Raw genomic sequence first — 16,357 nt, 5'->3', positions numbered from 1 at the left:
CATTGCCTTGCCTGTGTTTACATAGAGCAGAGTTTGGACTTTTAACCGCAATTATCCTCACAGCATTAAAAACTCATGCTGTGCTTATGTTAAACAGGCCCATAGTCTCTGATTAAAGGCCCATTGTAGTTTTTGAATACTGTTTAGCAATTAATATTCCTTCATAGAGCACTTCATATTTCTGCAAACCTGTTTTCCAAGTTTGATTTTTCACATTTCACTCCAGTAAATGAGCGGTTTGGTAGTTATTTTTGTGTGGCAATGTGGGCGAGGATGATTTTTGCTGGTTGCATTTCTTATTTATAAGACTGGAGTTTCATTTTTAAAAAGTTTGTCTAACTTGAGATTCATGCTTTTTTCAATGTGAAAGTCAGACCACAAACAAGGCAAACACATTAATGACAAGTTTTTGAAAGATTTGAAAGATTTAACATAAAATCTCAGCGTTGGAAATTCAGACTCAGGAGAAAATTATTACATCAGTGCCTGCTTTTTCTTATCTACTGAAAGTCTTATGAGACGGCAAGCAGAGGTTATTGTGTTCATGTGGTAACTACTGTATAAGTAGTTACACTTAGCTGTATGTACATCATATTTAATGTGATCATTACACAAATTTCAGTGAAACGTCAAGTTGCACTACTTTGTAAAGCCCAAACTTAATGATTTCCTTTAAAGTGTAAAATTCTTCTAAAATTCAAAAAGTCAATGTCTGGTTTTGTCATTTATAGTTCATAAAAAACAACTTCTGAAATCTAACTATTCCAAGTTATCTCATAATAAATGGACTTTACTTGTATAGCACATTTCTAGCCAACCAGACCACTCAAAGTGCTTTACAACACAATCTGTGCTCTCACTTACCCATCCACACACACATTCATACAGCACTCTATGACAACTCTACAAAGCTAATCTGAATAAATCAGTCTATAGAGTCTAATCAGTGCTTTAGATTGCATTCATACTCCGATGGGGCACAACAGAGATAATGAGGGTTTCAGTGTCTTGCCCAGGACACTTTGACGTGTGCCTGCATACTGGTGGAATCAAACCTCAACTCTCATAATGGAGGACGACTGCTCTAACCGCTGAGCCACAGCCACCCCAAAATAATGATGAAAAATATTGCTGCGTAGTAGACCTTATTGTGAATTATTGTCATAATAAATGTTTGAATCTGAGCAGTAAACCTGAAAAGTCCTCTGCAGGCTGCAGGGGGAGCATTTAGCTGCTGTCAGCATTCTCATTCTTGTTAAATTTTGCACTTTTAAGTTCATGTGAGAGCTCCTTTCTGCTTTTAAAGGGAAACTTTGGGTAAAATATTGCTGAAAGGCACTCTTGGTTAACTTATGCTGACTCTGGACGCTTTGATTGACAGCATATAGGGATTTGATTGACAAACGGGAGACATTTCAACTCCAAACAAGCAAACTAATCAAATTTAAACATTCGTTCATAATAACAAAGTTGGACTACAGTGTAAACATGGTTCCCTGGTGTTTTCCTACAATGATAGAGTTTTAAACAAATTCAAACTGTTGACAACTTAACTTATCTTTAAGTAATCACAGTTCCCTTTATTTTAGGTCTATAGCTTTTGACACATTCCTCAGAACTGCATGAATAAACACAGTTTAAACAGGTTAACTCTGACCTTTATGATCTATGATCATCGAGTAAATGAAGCTGACTGACTTTGAAGCCTCCTCAAGGGAACTCAGTTTAATCTTTGAAGTTCAACCAATCTTTTTTTCTTTTTTTTTTTTTTACCCGTCTGTCCTTCAGGAACTGTATTTCCTCCAGGGACCCCTACTGTGGCTGGACCAGAGGAAGCACCTGCTCCTTCCTCAGACCTGGAACCAGGTACGACACCTTCCCTTTGTAGTTCCACCGACGCAAAGCGCACCAACCAGGTCCACTTTATGTCGCCCTTAACTTCTGCTCTGCGACATGTTGTTTTTTTTTCTTTTTTTCCATCCGTCTTTGCCTCCGTTTGAAGCCTTGTTTTACGGCTGTTTTCTGTTCTTTCTTTTTCATCCCAAGAATTAGTTTTGTTTTTATATTTTTCGCACGTGTCTTTCCTCTTAAGAATTTGTTTTTTACCAGGAGAACTGTTTCACCCACATTGTTATTCTATGCATTATTTATTTGTTCTTGGGGGAGTTTGTAGGTTTTTTTTCTGTTGTTTTTTTTCCTGTAACTTTTAGAGTTTTTAAGTTAGATCTGTGCCCTCTGAGCAACCCGTCACACAGTCTGAACTTATTGATTTCAGATGTCTGATTTTAAACGTTCTGTTTACCTGCTGTTGAGTTTTGGTCATAAAACTCTGCGTTGGTGTGTGACTTTGTAAGTTTAGCTGTTTCTTCTCTGTCTGTGTTGCAGACGGTGTGATTGTTTGGCAGTGTGTACAAATGTGTTTGAGTGTTTGTGTGTGACCCCTCTCTCCTCCTGTTACTGAGGCACAGTGGTCCGTCTTTACATCTCACCTCTATTTGTGGTCGTTTCCCTCCGGTGAAATCAAATTTGTCTTGAGTCAAGCTGCTTATTGAATTAGGCTTTCAAACACAGGTAGAGTGCCAGCTGAACAGACAACACGGGCCTTACAGACCACCTCGGGCTGCCTGCTTATACTATTAAAGGCCTCTGTGTTTTTCTTGATTTGATTTACCAAGGGCGGTCAACTCAGCTATCGATTCTGCATTGAGTTACTGTGGTTTTCCTCTTTGTGGAATAATGCCACCTCTTTTTGCAAACTGACACCGGAGGGAAGCTTGTGAGATGAAGCCACTATGGAAGAAAAGTTTTGTACTTTTAATAATCATTTTGAGGAACATTAGATTTTTTTTTTAACAATGTGTGCTGCTGTAGGCTTTTATTTGCTCATTTCTGTCTAAAATAAAAGACAGAAAATGGGGAGATTACATAACCTAGATGCTGTGGCATATTGTGTATTTCACAGCTAGGCCTTCAATGGTTTCCTATCTAAATAAATTCACCTTTTAATGCCATAATTATGATACCATGGCTATAGAAACCATCAGTATTACACAGAATCACAGTATAACAGGGCGTTGCATCCCAGACGTATTTCATACAACAAGCATTAGCCTTTATTGCTTTTGTCCAATTATTAGCCTACTAAAGCAAGAAACTAAATTAAAAACAGTTTAATCAACAATTAAGTCCTCTTTTACTCCACCTACAGCTGCAGCACACTCTACATTTGTCAGCCAACCCCAGGTTCAGGAGTCATAAAACATTTATCACATTTCTAAATGTGTCTTTGCACATCAATCAAGGGAGGGACGGTCACTGTTCTGGTGCAAACAAATGGTCAGGGCCTGAGGTCCGCTGAGGCACAAGTGGGCTGCTTTAATTCATTGACTGGCTTGTGATCTGTTCCTGACAAGACATGACATGAAAAAGGTTGGCAGCTCAGCTCAGCCAAGTTAGTGGCTTGCGACCTTGCCTGTACTCAGGGAAGAAGAGTCACTGCTCCTGAAACACCAAAAGATATCCTAATAATAGGAAAATTGGCACATTGTATGTTTAGATACCAGATATATTCATAATTTTTAGAAGTGCCTCAAGGTTTATGAGCACTCCATGTTTGGGCTCTTTGTTGTGAAACTTTCAGCAGCATTAGGCACACACATAGTATGATCTTTATCGCTTTCTGTTTTAATATTAAGACTTTGAAAAATGAGCCAATGTACTTGGAATATTGTGCAAGAAGTAAAAAAAAATGCTATATAATAAAACATGCATGCACATAGACCAACAGGGAGAGTTATACAAAGTAAATGACCCACAGTGTGTGTGAGGCAGCCAGCTGAACACAAAACATTATTCTTTATTATGATGACAACAGCGGTTCGTTCGCAGCGTACTTAAACTCGTTTGTCAGTGTTTTTCAGGCATTAAAAGCACAAATATTGGCTGCGCAGCTGCTGTATTTAATTGCAGAATACGGACTTCCTGAGTGTTTAACTCAGCATCCCTGTACAGTTTCTGCTCTCCTTCCTCAGATATGTGGGTCAAACGCTGCTTTAGTGTAGAGAACCATGCCAGGCCATAACCTTCAAAGACATTTTACCATCTTTCTGCGGGCTGTTCATCCTGTTGTTCTGCAGAGCGTGGCTTGTAACATGAAATCCGCTCGGCGCTTCCATCACGTTGGATTCTTAAATGAGATAATAGGTCGAACCACTTCTAAAGGACCAAAGCATGAAGACTAAAATGCATATCTGCTGAAAACTAATCAGAATGGCTGTAAATGCTATATAAAATGGCTGATTAGCAAAATTTCCCTTTTAAAGACTGAAATTAATTTGGATGCAATCTGAGTAATAATATTAGTATTAATAGTAAAAACAGATGGGGAAGGCTTTTGCCAGTGTGTGAAACCTTTATCTTTGAGTTATGGTCTCACAATACTCCAGTACAGTGTAAAAGTATTGAGTCATCCCTCATTTCTTTATATTATTTCCTCAAGCAAACAGGCTTTCTTGTAATATTTTAAGGTGGTTATGATCAATAGCTCTCCAGGCTTTCCAAAGGTCTTTCAAAGCTTTTCTTTGGATGGTTTTTTTGGGGAGCCGGCCTTAAGCCAACAGTGGTTGTCTTCCCATATGAAGATCAAAGGTTTATTTCTCTGCTCTGCAGTGTCCAGGTGTCCTTTAGTGAAACGCTATTCTCCCTACCGCCTCCAATCTGCTCAGGAGTGTATGAGAAAATAAGACATGTTGTCTATAGAGTGCAAGTATATATATATATATATATATATATATTAGTAAGCCCTCTCTGACTGTGTGTGAATGGGAAACATTGTTAAGCACTTTGCTAAATCTAGACCATGCTAAAAAGTGCTATTTAAATGTGGACTATTTTATTCACTCATTTTGAGTCCACATGACACCTTTCAGACCCATTTTTTTTGTTAGATAAGCTGCTCAACCCTGACCTGTGAATTATTCAGGCAAATAAAGGCTCCTAAACTCAAGGATGAACCAGGACTGTATCAACACATAACAGACAACTTAGCAAAGAACTTATTTTAATTTGGTTCTTTAGGCACTATGTTACAAACAGTCGACCACAAAGACACAATTTCTTCCAAATGGTTTGATGAATCTATTAAAAAATACCAAAGTTAACACAGTTTAGGAGAGAGAATATTGTATTTTAGGACCAACAATTAGCTGACATCTTGGCTCACCGATCAATGAAGGACAAAACATCTCTCAGATCCTGTTTGAAGTCCTTTTTTTTTCTTGAAAACACAACTTTCTGATACTCTTCATCCAAATCTCCAGTTCTTTGTCTTCCACTTGTCTGTCTTTCTAATTTTTTAAGCACACACTGAACAATACGCTGTCATGGTCAGGTTCGAGAACTGCACAGAAAGCAAGTGAAAAAGCTGACAAAATTTTAGAAATATGGACAGAAGAAGACTTTCTCATGTGTTTTCTTAAAATCACTAAACTATATATTTCCACTCACATGAACTTCATTAGATGGGCTCTGAATTGAATGTAGCCTGCAGGCAAATGCTTTGCTGTACTCACACACACACAAACACACACACACTCATTGTATCCATTGCAGGTTGGGGCTGTTTCCTGCTCCACACAAACCCTAACCAAAAGCAGTTGTGTTTTTTTTGGGAGCACCTGGTCTGTACTGTTCTCATTTCCTGTGCTTCCTCACTTCATCGTATGTTTTATTGTGTTGAGTTTTTTTTTTGTTTTTTTTTCTGTGCTCTCCTGCAGCCAAAATGGGAAATTAGTTGCAGAAATACAATATGTTACAATTTCCAGTGGAATTACTGAAACTCAGAATTCATTTTTTTAAAGTTTTGTTGAACGTTGAAACCTGTTTGACATGGTATCATTTTCATAAATGTATAATCATTTAAAATTTTTGAAATCCCCAAACTTCCACCTCGAGTTACAGAAACAGATTTTGTTAAAGCTAGTCAAACTCGTTCACACTTGAAAATGTACAGAAAATATATTTAATGTGAAGACATATATGCTGACCCAGAAATATTTGTAATTCATTGCTTTAATTAGTTTAATTATGGACGCTGCTGCAGGCGTGAGTGGTTATCTTTGAATTGGAACGTTAATTATTATGAAACATTGCTTAGCTTAAGGGCCTCTTTAAGTTTTTTTTTTCTAATTTAAAAACGTTCTTTCCATTTTCTTCTAAATAAAATCTTTTTTTAAATCTAATTGTAAAAAGAAGCTTGTAGAAAGCCCACTCTCCATTGTAACATGTTCTTAGCTGTAACGCTGAGTTAGTTTTCCTCCATCGGAGTGGATGTGCGCTGCGGCTGCGCCCGTGTGTCTTCTGATTAATGAGTGTGTCTTCTTCCCTCTGCAGACTGCCATTCGAGCAAGATGTTGAACATGGCAACGTGGCCCACTTGGGTGACTGTGACGGTAAGAGAAATGATTTTTCATCCGTGTGTTTACCTACAAGTGTTATAGCAAATGGATCTCTTGTGTTTGCCCAGATCTTTAACATAACTTGTGTGTCTTCAGAGCAAACAGTGAGACAATAAAAAGGGGGGATCAGCCTGGTTGTTTCATCCACAAATAAACACAGACAAGTCCCAATTTACTTCAGTGCCTTGTTGTAGTATGTGTTTTCTTCCAAAAGAAATATTCAACACTTTGTCTTGCGTTGGCAAGAAAACCACTGTTTGTTTTAGTGAACTTTCTTCTTCTCTCCGTTTACTTTGTGTTTACATGTAAGTTAACTTTGCTTTAGTCTGGTGAGGTCTGTTCCATCTTCATGCATTTAATTATATTCAACTGCAGCTTGACGTCTTTTCCCCTCTCTCTCTCTTCATATCATTATGAAAATAGAAGTAAAAAGTAAGTCATAATCTCCGCTGTAGATTCACAGAGGTTTTTAAGATGCTCCCCTGACATCCCCCCCTCTTTGATCTAAGCGCTAATGCCAAAGCGTGCAAATTAATCCTTTACTTCTGAAAGTTGCCTGAGTTCATGCGCCGTGCTCTCTGAGCAGAGAACAGATAAATATTGAACAGTGAGAACGACTATAATCCTGTTGTAGATGGGCACTCTTGTTTGATGCTGTGCACTCACTTGAGATCCTCTGACCAGCAAACCACAGGGGGTGACCTCTATAATTGGGGGCTGATGCTCACTCTATTCATGGCAAACTTAAGCCAGTTATTTGTCTTCACTGAGCCCATGTGTGGCGCTTTACTGAACATCCGTGGGACACGAATAAAGTGCTGGTTCTATACCTCTGAACAGCTACATATAATCTCCATCTGTTTAACACAGATCATGTTACTCAACTGTTCCTGTTTAGTTAAGAGAAATATTCTTCTTGTAAAGTGTTGTAGACCTGCTGTAGAGTCATACAGTTGTCAAGTTCTTACATAAGCTATCACTTGAGCGAAGGTTTATATTTGAAAATTTGTTCATTTCTCTCCAAATGGGTTAGAGATGAGCATTACTTGTCCTTCTTTTGTAAATTAACTGGGACCTACTGAGTTTTAATTGTACAGTTATCACTCAAGTTCTTTATGTGTGATAAAATACAAAGAATAGGAGGAAACATGTTGTTTTTCATGGTTTGCGGTTGAATGAATGTATGCAGGGGGAAAGGAGGCAGGATTCAAATTTCAAGAAGGTTTGATAACAAATCTAAAGCAAAACAGAGAAAAACTGAGGAGAATAAGTACAGCCAAGGGTGATTAGTGACAACAGGTGTGCTGATTACTAATGGAGGCCAGGTGGTGTGTAAGGAGCTGGAACCTGAAACTGCTGGGGACATCTATTGGACATCAAGTCACAAGAAATAACTCAAAACCATAACTAAATAACCAAAAATGCCAACATTCATAATAATAATATTAAAAAAATTAAGTGCTTTCAAAACACTTAACAAAAGATTAAAAATAAAACTCAGGAAAACCAGTGATTTTGCAGATCATCTCTTTTTCTTTTTTTTGTGAGACTCATTAGATTATAATCTGATGAGAATTTGATCTATCATGTTTCAAGCTGTGTGTTTTGTAGCCGAGGTGCACAATTTAGATAAATCAGCACCCAAGTAATTTCCAGTGTGGTACCAGTGAAGCCTAGCAGCTCTTCAAGAAATTAGTGTACTGTATGATCCCATGATATCAGTTATGCAAGAACTAATGACTCTTAGGTGAAAGATGAGAGTAAAATTCTAATTATTTTGTTCAAGAAAAGTATGCTTTGTTTTTTTTCCACTTTGATTACAGTTTGATTTAGATACTGTGGTGCATTTTGATGATTTTTACTAATAGTACCTAGTGACAAATAGATGCCTCACTCACACCGAGTACTTTTTACATGACCCTGCTTGTAACCAAACACTTTCCAATGATAGTCCCAGATAGTTATGTGCAAGTAACAAACATAAACATTAGCTTGAAGTATTTCTCTGTGGCATAAAGGAACTTCAAGTGATTTAATATTCAAAATGTATGTAAAAGTTGAGGCACAGATGTCACAAATTTTGTCAGTAGACACTGTTTATGTAGTTCAATCCCTTTTCTTGTGTGTATATCCTAATGCTGCTTTACATATTAGACCTTGTGCCTCAGGTAAACACCCTAAAGCTAAATCTGAGTGGTATTCATACATTTTCTAATTGATATTCTGTTATAAATAATGCACCATCTTGTGCCACAAGAAGCATTTACATAACAACTGCAAACGAGCGACAAATCCAAGGATTTTCTCGCATCAGGAGCAGATTTCCTAAGGTGGTCAGATTAACATTTTGTCACAAATTCTGAACACCACCGGTGGGAGACTGTAGATATGCTGTCGAGGTCCTAAAACACAGCTAATCTACAAACACAGAGGCAAGCAGCTAATTTCAGTAGTAACTAAGTGTATTTACTAGGAGCAGTGCAAAGTAACACAAACAGGGGATCTATTAATAATCAGGTGTCTGCAGTTCATCACAGACATGTTGCTGCAACACAGACCATATAAGCATAGGACTCAGTTCAAAGATTTTCAGATATGCTCTTGGGATCAGACATACATTTTTTATCTGGTCTAATTTGATAAGTTAATGGTTAGGTAGTTGTCATCAGATGTCATTCTTCAGTTTGACTACATTTAAATCTGTTGCTGTTTTTTCAGTGGTTCAAGGTCGAGCAACACACATAGCTTAGGATGAGTCATTAAAGTAGCTGACTTCTGAGTTATGCAGCTATAATTTCTGAAAGTGACAGCAAGACAATTTAACACTGACAATGGGTCGTGTAACCTTTGAGTAATGATATGTTTCTGTACTCAGGGAGAATTATAGTCTGTCCTAATAAACCATATAAACAAGCAAACATTCAACAGACAAGTGTAAAAATACAAAAAGCTGCAATTGTCTTGGTGCATCAGGTAATTGCAATAGCTTCTTAAAGTTAGAAGTTAGGTAGTCTTTGATTTTCTTCTCCCAGTGAAAAAATAATTTTATTTGGAGTTTTTTTCTTTAGAAACACATTTTAATAAAGGCAGGAGATACAGGACATCTCGCCACAAATGTAGAAACAAAAACAAAGCACTGTGACTACAATCAAATTAAGGCTGGTATTTATAATTTAATTATTTAAACATTCTCATTTCCTACTTTTTTCTTCTGTAATAGAAATGCAGTGCACTTTTTTGGGAGACATTGTGCAAATTTGGTCATTTTCCCAATGATTTACCATAAGTGAGCAAGTGTTCGTGTTCTTACTTCCATATTTGAACACAAACACATCGCCTAGTCCACTGAGATGAACACGTGCAGTGTTTCCTCTAGTCTTGTCACATAAAGATGTTTTGTCCTGCTCTCTGTTCCTACCTTTGAGAAGTATCTGAGCTCTTAGTGTTTGCTTCCATCTGATGATGACATTAAATATGTCGAAGCTGAGTTGTGTTAACAGTGTTGTTCGAACAGAAGCTGCTGGACTTCTACGGCAGATGTGAAAGCAAACATGCAAATCATTAGCTACCAACCTTTAGACAACACTCTGTTTCAGATATTGCAATAAACCCAGTGCTAAGAACCTTTTTTTTTTTAATCAAATCTCTTTAAATTTGACAGTTTTTTTGTTTTTGACACAGCTCTCCTCCTTTGAGTTTGCTGTTTGTCTTTCTGTTGGATGAAGACTGTTGCAGCCATCTGCAAATACCATATTCAGTCAGAGGATGACTGAAAAACAGCATCAATAATCTTGTTATGACAAACTGTCACTGACACTGCTAAGACTTTGAAAACTGCCTGCGCACTCCTTTTGTGTCTGTCAGCGTTTTTCTCTGAGCTTCTCTTCATGTGCCTTGTTCTCCACGGATACAGGACACAAACCGTACATCTGTGAGCTTTTAAACACGCACACACACACACACACACACGCGCGCACTCGCATGCTTTCACACAAACTCACAGAGGATTTGGATTGGTTTAACAAATGGAGGAGTTTTGCCTGCTGAATATTTCCTTTCTTTCATATTGGACTCATTCCACCTGTGTGCTTCTTGACCCAGCAGATGAGAGGAGAGCCGGCTGCTTTACCTCTCTTTGAGGAAAAAAAATTAGCAAGCTCCTTTTTTTCCTTTTGCTTGTTCTTATTTTATTTTATTTTTCTTTGCATCACTTTGTAGGTTTAAAGCAAAATTTCCCTCTCTGGCTTCCAGACACTTTTTAAAAGAACAGCAACAAACAACATTTGTAAAAGGTTTTCTTTAAATGAAAAATGACACGCTAACATTTAGGGGTTATCTTAGCTATAAATTTATTCTGACCCATCACAACCACCAAAGCTGATTAATAAGGAAGTTTAGCTCTCAAGATGATAAATGGAAAAGGATGTTTTCATTTGTCTGTCTGTTAGCAAAATATCTCATGAACCATTGGGCATATTTAAATGAAACTCTCAGCAAGTCTCTCAACCTTAGCAACACAAATATGAACTATTGAAGTCAAGTTTACAGATACGGAGCTAAAATTAGGGGTGGTAGTAGCTGAAAGTCAACCCTATCACATATTCTAAACGCTACCAGGTCATGCAACATATTTCTTTAAAACTTGGACATGCAAGGCAATGGGCTACAAGCAAAACATGCTTTTAATTTTTCAACATTCACTTCTGTAAGAGAGAAACCTTTCCTAGAAAGCCTTTTATTGGTGTCTCTGAAGGTGCTTTATTATAAATTATAAACATTTTGTGATAGTTGCCTCAAGAATTCAATTATATTTGACTAAATCATTCTACCCCCTTCTAATTAAAGATCCACTGAAAGTGGCTTCTTTACAAGTTTTTTTTTTTTTAATAAGTCTGCCCAATGTGCTTAAAGAAGCTGTTTTCATGTTTATCTGTGTTATTTTCCTTCCACAAATGATCTAAAACATGTTTAAATTTTTTTTTTTTTTTTTGTCTTCAGATGTTTAGTCCAATTATAACACAATTCAAAACAATCAGATTCAGTCAATTCAGTCAGATTACATTAAATCCTCACCATAGTTCTTTATTAACTGTTTACACCTATCTGATGGTTTCATCTGCACTTATACATTTAACTGCATCATATACAAAAGAAAAGGGGAATCACGAACGTGAATGTCATCTAAATAATTAATTTATAACTTAGGTATTATTTTTTGATCAAAACATTTCTCCACCTTTGTCATGTCTTTTTACAAAAAAAAAATTAAATAAATCCTCAATACAACTTTCTGCTAGGACACTTTCAGAGAATCTGTAATTCTTTTAATTGGCTAAACCAGGCTTATTACGTTACAGTGCATCTTTTTAGGTTTTTGGGATGAGATTGTATTGCAGGTTGTTTTTTTTTTCTACTCTTTCTACCTTTTTTGCTCCTTCACTGCTTCTCCTGCAGCTCATTTCTCTAGTCTCACTGATTTGAGAGCAGGCTTGTCGTCAGACCTCAAAGGGAGATGGATGGACGGCCTTACTCAGAGCCGGGCTAACTGCCTCTCCTTTCTCCTTAACCAGAGGGAAGCAGATGCTGGAAGGAGAATCGATTTTCATCTCTTCTCCTGCTGATGGTAGTCGAATAGATATCAAGGGTGATTGTGCAAGGGGAAAGGAAGGGGGCTGAGAAGAGCGAAGATGAGGATGGGGAGGCTGGGTGGATATCAGATCAAGGAGTAAAGAGCAGAGAAAAAAAAAATGAGTAAGGGATTGAGAGATCATAGGAAGAAGGCAAGCTTTGAGGATGGAAAGGGCAAAGTGGTTCAGGAGATTAGAAACATGAAGTCAAACAGGTGAAGAAGCAGTGATAGGAAGAGAGGACAAAGAGTGAGGATATACAAGGAAAGAGAAAAAGAAAAGGTGAAGTGGGCTTTTTTTATGAAAGTTTATATATTTCCTTTTGTTTTATCTTTTTGTATCTCTGTTCTTTCCCCATCTTTTCATTTCCTGCCTGTTGGTTGGCAGGCTTGGGTTATTTTTGTGTTTTTGTATCAGCTCAGTAAAGCTCACTTTTTGCTTTTGGAGGCTGCCTGCATTTTTTAATTTTTTTTTTTGAGAGTGGAGAAAGCTGCAGGGAGGCGAGAGAAGCATCTGTTTTCAGGGGGCTTGGCTGGACCGGCATGACAAATGGGCTACGAGTGCCACCGCCGTCTCCTGTGTCACGACGCCGACTCTGGCCTCCTCCGCTGGCTCCAGGCCAGGCTGTAACTCTGTCGAGGCGCTGTAAGCCACCTGCCTCACATCCTCTTAATCTTTCCCTTTCATTATCCGCTGCCCATCTCTTTATTTTACCCAACTCGTGTGATTTGCATCATTCAGCTTTTCTCTCATTTGTCATGGGAAAAATCAATGAAATGAGGATAATGCTCTTGACGACAACACTAAAAGAATGTCTTTCTGCTGCGTCAGAAGACCACAGAGTGAGATCCGTTTCAAGATGGTAAACCGAGGGAGCTGAGTGTAGCTCAGGATATTGACTTGTGGTTTTTATGTGATGCTCTGTGCATTTATTGGAAGCAAAAAATAACTTATACCACCCCCTTCCAAAACAGCCAGGTAATAGGATGCAGAGAAGACGTGCCCTTCCTCTAAACCTGCTCTGATCAAAGCATAGTTTGGCTGTATACCATCTAATTGAGATGAGATGTTGTGGGAAGGATACTCCTGATGAAAGAGCTGAGGTCAGAGAAATGTCTGGATTTAATTATGCGTCTGTTTGTGTATATGCGCAGGTGTTTTTACTGTACTGTAAGTCTATCAGTCTCTGGGTCCTACTTTATCTCAGGCACTAAGATGCCCTTAGTGCATCGAGACAGATGAGACAACACAGCTGCAGACAAACATGTATTTACTCACAAGTTTGTGCTCTATTTCAGTGTCTTCGAAACACAAGACGCACGAGAAACCATTTGACATTTTCAAATGAGTGTCAGTGTGGCCATGCATGGATGTTTGTCTTGTTTGCTTCAATGTTGGCCCTGAAATGGACTGCTAACCTGCTGAGGAGGTTGAGACAGGTCCATCCTGGCAATAAATAGTGCCGAAGTTGGTAAATTTAGCTTTAAATACATGTAAAATGTCAATAAAGCCCCTAAGTACAAAGTCCACACCAAAGAGAGTTGTTTGCTCAAATAGAAATACAACTACTAAAAAAGAAGGTATTTACAGTTTAGGTTATTCATTTTTAGACACAATGACAGAACTATGAAATGCAATCACCGAACTCTTTCATCGTGGCTAGCTTGACCTAACACAGTTCTCTAAAGATTCATGGCCATTTGTTTTAATGAACAGAAAAGTCCATCATACAGCATTAACAATGTACATTTCTTCATTCTGCCTTCAGTACTTCACCCTTATTTACACTCAGGTCAACAGTGTTGATACATTCATCTATTAGTCAGTCAGTTCTGCCACAACTCTGGGATTTAGTGAACGCTGAAAAAACTCCTTTGATTTTTCTCCAGTAATCACAGAGACTGCATTTATGCAACAGCCTAAAATTAATATTGTAGAAAAGCTGTGAGGTTGAGTCTAAAGTCATCAATTATTCATTGTTTTTTTTTTATCTCTTTTTTATATATGAATAACAGCAATATTAGGAAGAAATACAGAACACAAGTTTGATCATTTGATAGATGATGATAGATAATAGATGACTATTAATCCCAGGGAGAAATTGGGTTGTCATTCCCGTATCCAGGTACTTAACAAAATAGCAACATAATAATAAAAGTGCAAAAATAGAAAGGGAAAAAAAAAAATACAAATGCAAAAAAAGCATTAGCAATCATAATGTCTATATGAAGTAAAAGGATGGTTTGCATAAATATAAATATGTATTTGTAGGTAGATGATAATATCAGTATAATGTGTGTGGTAACAGAAAATGTTTAGGATATTGTCAGCAATGTGCAAATGTATCAAGAATGTCCAAATTAAAAAGTAATTCAGTAATTTAAAGGGAAAGTTGTTTGCTTGAAGACTCTAAACAAAAAACACTTGCTGTTTTGTAGTTGTTCTTTAGTCTATACTTACAGGCCTAAATTGACATGATGTTATTTTGTCAAAGTGTTTCTGACTTAATCTGTGAATATCATTATTATTACCCTTCTTGCAATCATTCTGTACGAAATGTTCAAATGTCTGAGGCTTCTGAAACTGCTCAGATAAGTCAACTAACATTTTAACACTCAAAGTTTTACCTTAAATTCTTCTTGCAGATAAAAAGAAATAATATTTTGGGTCTTTTTTCACAGTGGAAATAGGCAAAATGATAAACTGCAGCTGATTCATGCTGGATTTAGTATTAATGAGGTTTAAAGAGTTCAAACTTTGCAGAGAGAAGCCACCAAGCTAAATGTTGTGTGTGTGTGTGTGAGCAGCAGAGATGAGCATGTGTGAACGTGCCTATGACAGGTGATGCAAACTGTTTCTGTAAACGCTGTAATGAGTTAGATTTGGTTCAGACATCAACAGAGCGTATAGGATGTCAGATCCACTTTCAGCAGGTTACCTCCACGAGTCGATTGGACGGCTTCAGTTTTTTTCATGTCGTGACCTTTGCTGACAGGCCAATCAGTTACAGCCTAAACACGGGCGGCATGGTGTGCCATACTGCCACCTTCACTCCTTTACTGTGCTGTGATGTGGAAAGATGTGTGCATCCAACTTATGTTGTTGTGGACCCTAATCTTTCAGCAGCAAAAACAAAAAAAACTCCACTTTTTAAATTTTATTTAGCTGTTTACAGGCTTTTAGGAGGAAATGAGTCAATCTGTGTTTGCACAGATCGCTCATCAGCTAAAGTCAACTCTGTTAAATTTGCCATCAAATAATAGTAGGAGGTGGTTTGTGTGTTTGGGGGGTGATGGTGTTCCAGCTGCAGAAGCATCCTGCTTCGACTGAGTCCCTCTCTGTTTCATTTCAGCACTTTCCTTAAGTCTCCGTTTCCTCTCTGTTGATGAAAGCAGAGTAAGGCTTTTCGACAAGTGCCTGCATCCAGATCGACACACAGACACTCAGTCCCACATGCACATCACTCGCCACCCGTTTTGGTTTGAACTCACTCAGCCGTAATGACACAGCTAGTGTTGCTGCAGTGTGGCTACAGATGGAAGCAATTATGGTGCTGTGAAAATATTTCCTGAAGAAAAAGGCCGTGTTTTGACTGGTCGAACAGCGGGTGCGCAGTCGCTCCGTAATTGAGGTCCACTAAAACATCAATGAGGCGTGAGCAGATTGGAAATCCCTTGTTGTGGCGTCACGACGCAGCGGATGACAGTCATCGAAGAGCCAGGACAGACTTTCTGTCAGGTGGTTGGAATGATGCGAGGGTCTTTGTGTTGGAACGAAAAATTATTCTGCAAATTCACACGCATCGTCTCGTTTAATTCTGGTCCACTCGCTGATGTTTGGAGAGAGGCCTGCATGTGTCAAGGCTTAGCAGAGGGAATCAACAACTTTGCATTTACACGACAGCACGTTAAGACAGAGCGCCTTAAGTCTGCGGATGATAAATGTGTTGTCCTGCAGCCTGAAACCCAACAGAGAGACGGAGACAGGAAATGAAAAAGAAACACACTGCGAGGGGAGGAAACTGTTTGATGCAGTCTCCTCTTTCAGAAGGAGAGAAAACTCTGTAACCTTCGTGCCACTTTCCACCAATCTAAACTCTCGTTACTGTCACTCCAGCAATTCAGACAGCCAGGCCAGAGAGATGGAGGCAGATGATAGATTAGCAAATGGAGGAGATGGGGGAAATGTGGTTTGTAGCATCCTCAGACCACAGAAGACCGCTAATACATCTCTCCCATCCCGAGGAGTTTCACAGAGCGGCTTGGAGGACAGATT

The 16,357-nt window shown here is 38.2% G+C and overlaps 1 protein-coding gene across 2 annotated transcripts in view; it reads left to right on the top strand.

Annotated features, from left to right (window-relative positions):
- Window positions 1–16,357, top strand: part of sema6bb (sema domain, transmembrane domain (TM), and cytoplasmic domain, (semaphorin) 6Bb) — a 143,287-nt gene that overhangs the window by 106,267 nt on the left and 20,663 nt on the right. For both annotated transcript variants that reach the window (XM_017407329.3, XM_037974251.1), the window contains exons 15-16: window positions 1,789–1,866; window positions 6,391–6,449. In XM_017407329.3, coding sequence (XP_017262818.1) covers window positions 1,789–1,866; window positions 6,391–6,449 — 137 coding nt within the window. The remainder of the gene's footprint in view (window positions 1–1,788; window positions 1,867–6,390; window positions 6,450–16,357) is intronic.

This window comes from Kryptolebias marmoratus, linkage group LG24 (assembly GCF_001649575.2).
Source record: "Kryptolebias marmoratus isolate JLee-2015 linkage group LG24, ASM164957v2, whole genome shotgun sequence".
In the NCBI taxonomy this organism is placed as follows: domain Eukaryota; kingdom Metazoa; phylum Chordata; class Actinopteri; order Cyprinodontiformes; family Rivulidae; genus Kryptolebias; species Kryptolebias marmoratus.
The sequence above is the reverse complement of the archived record's forward strand: the minus strand, read 5'-3'. Positions and strand labels throughout refer to the sequence as shown.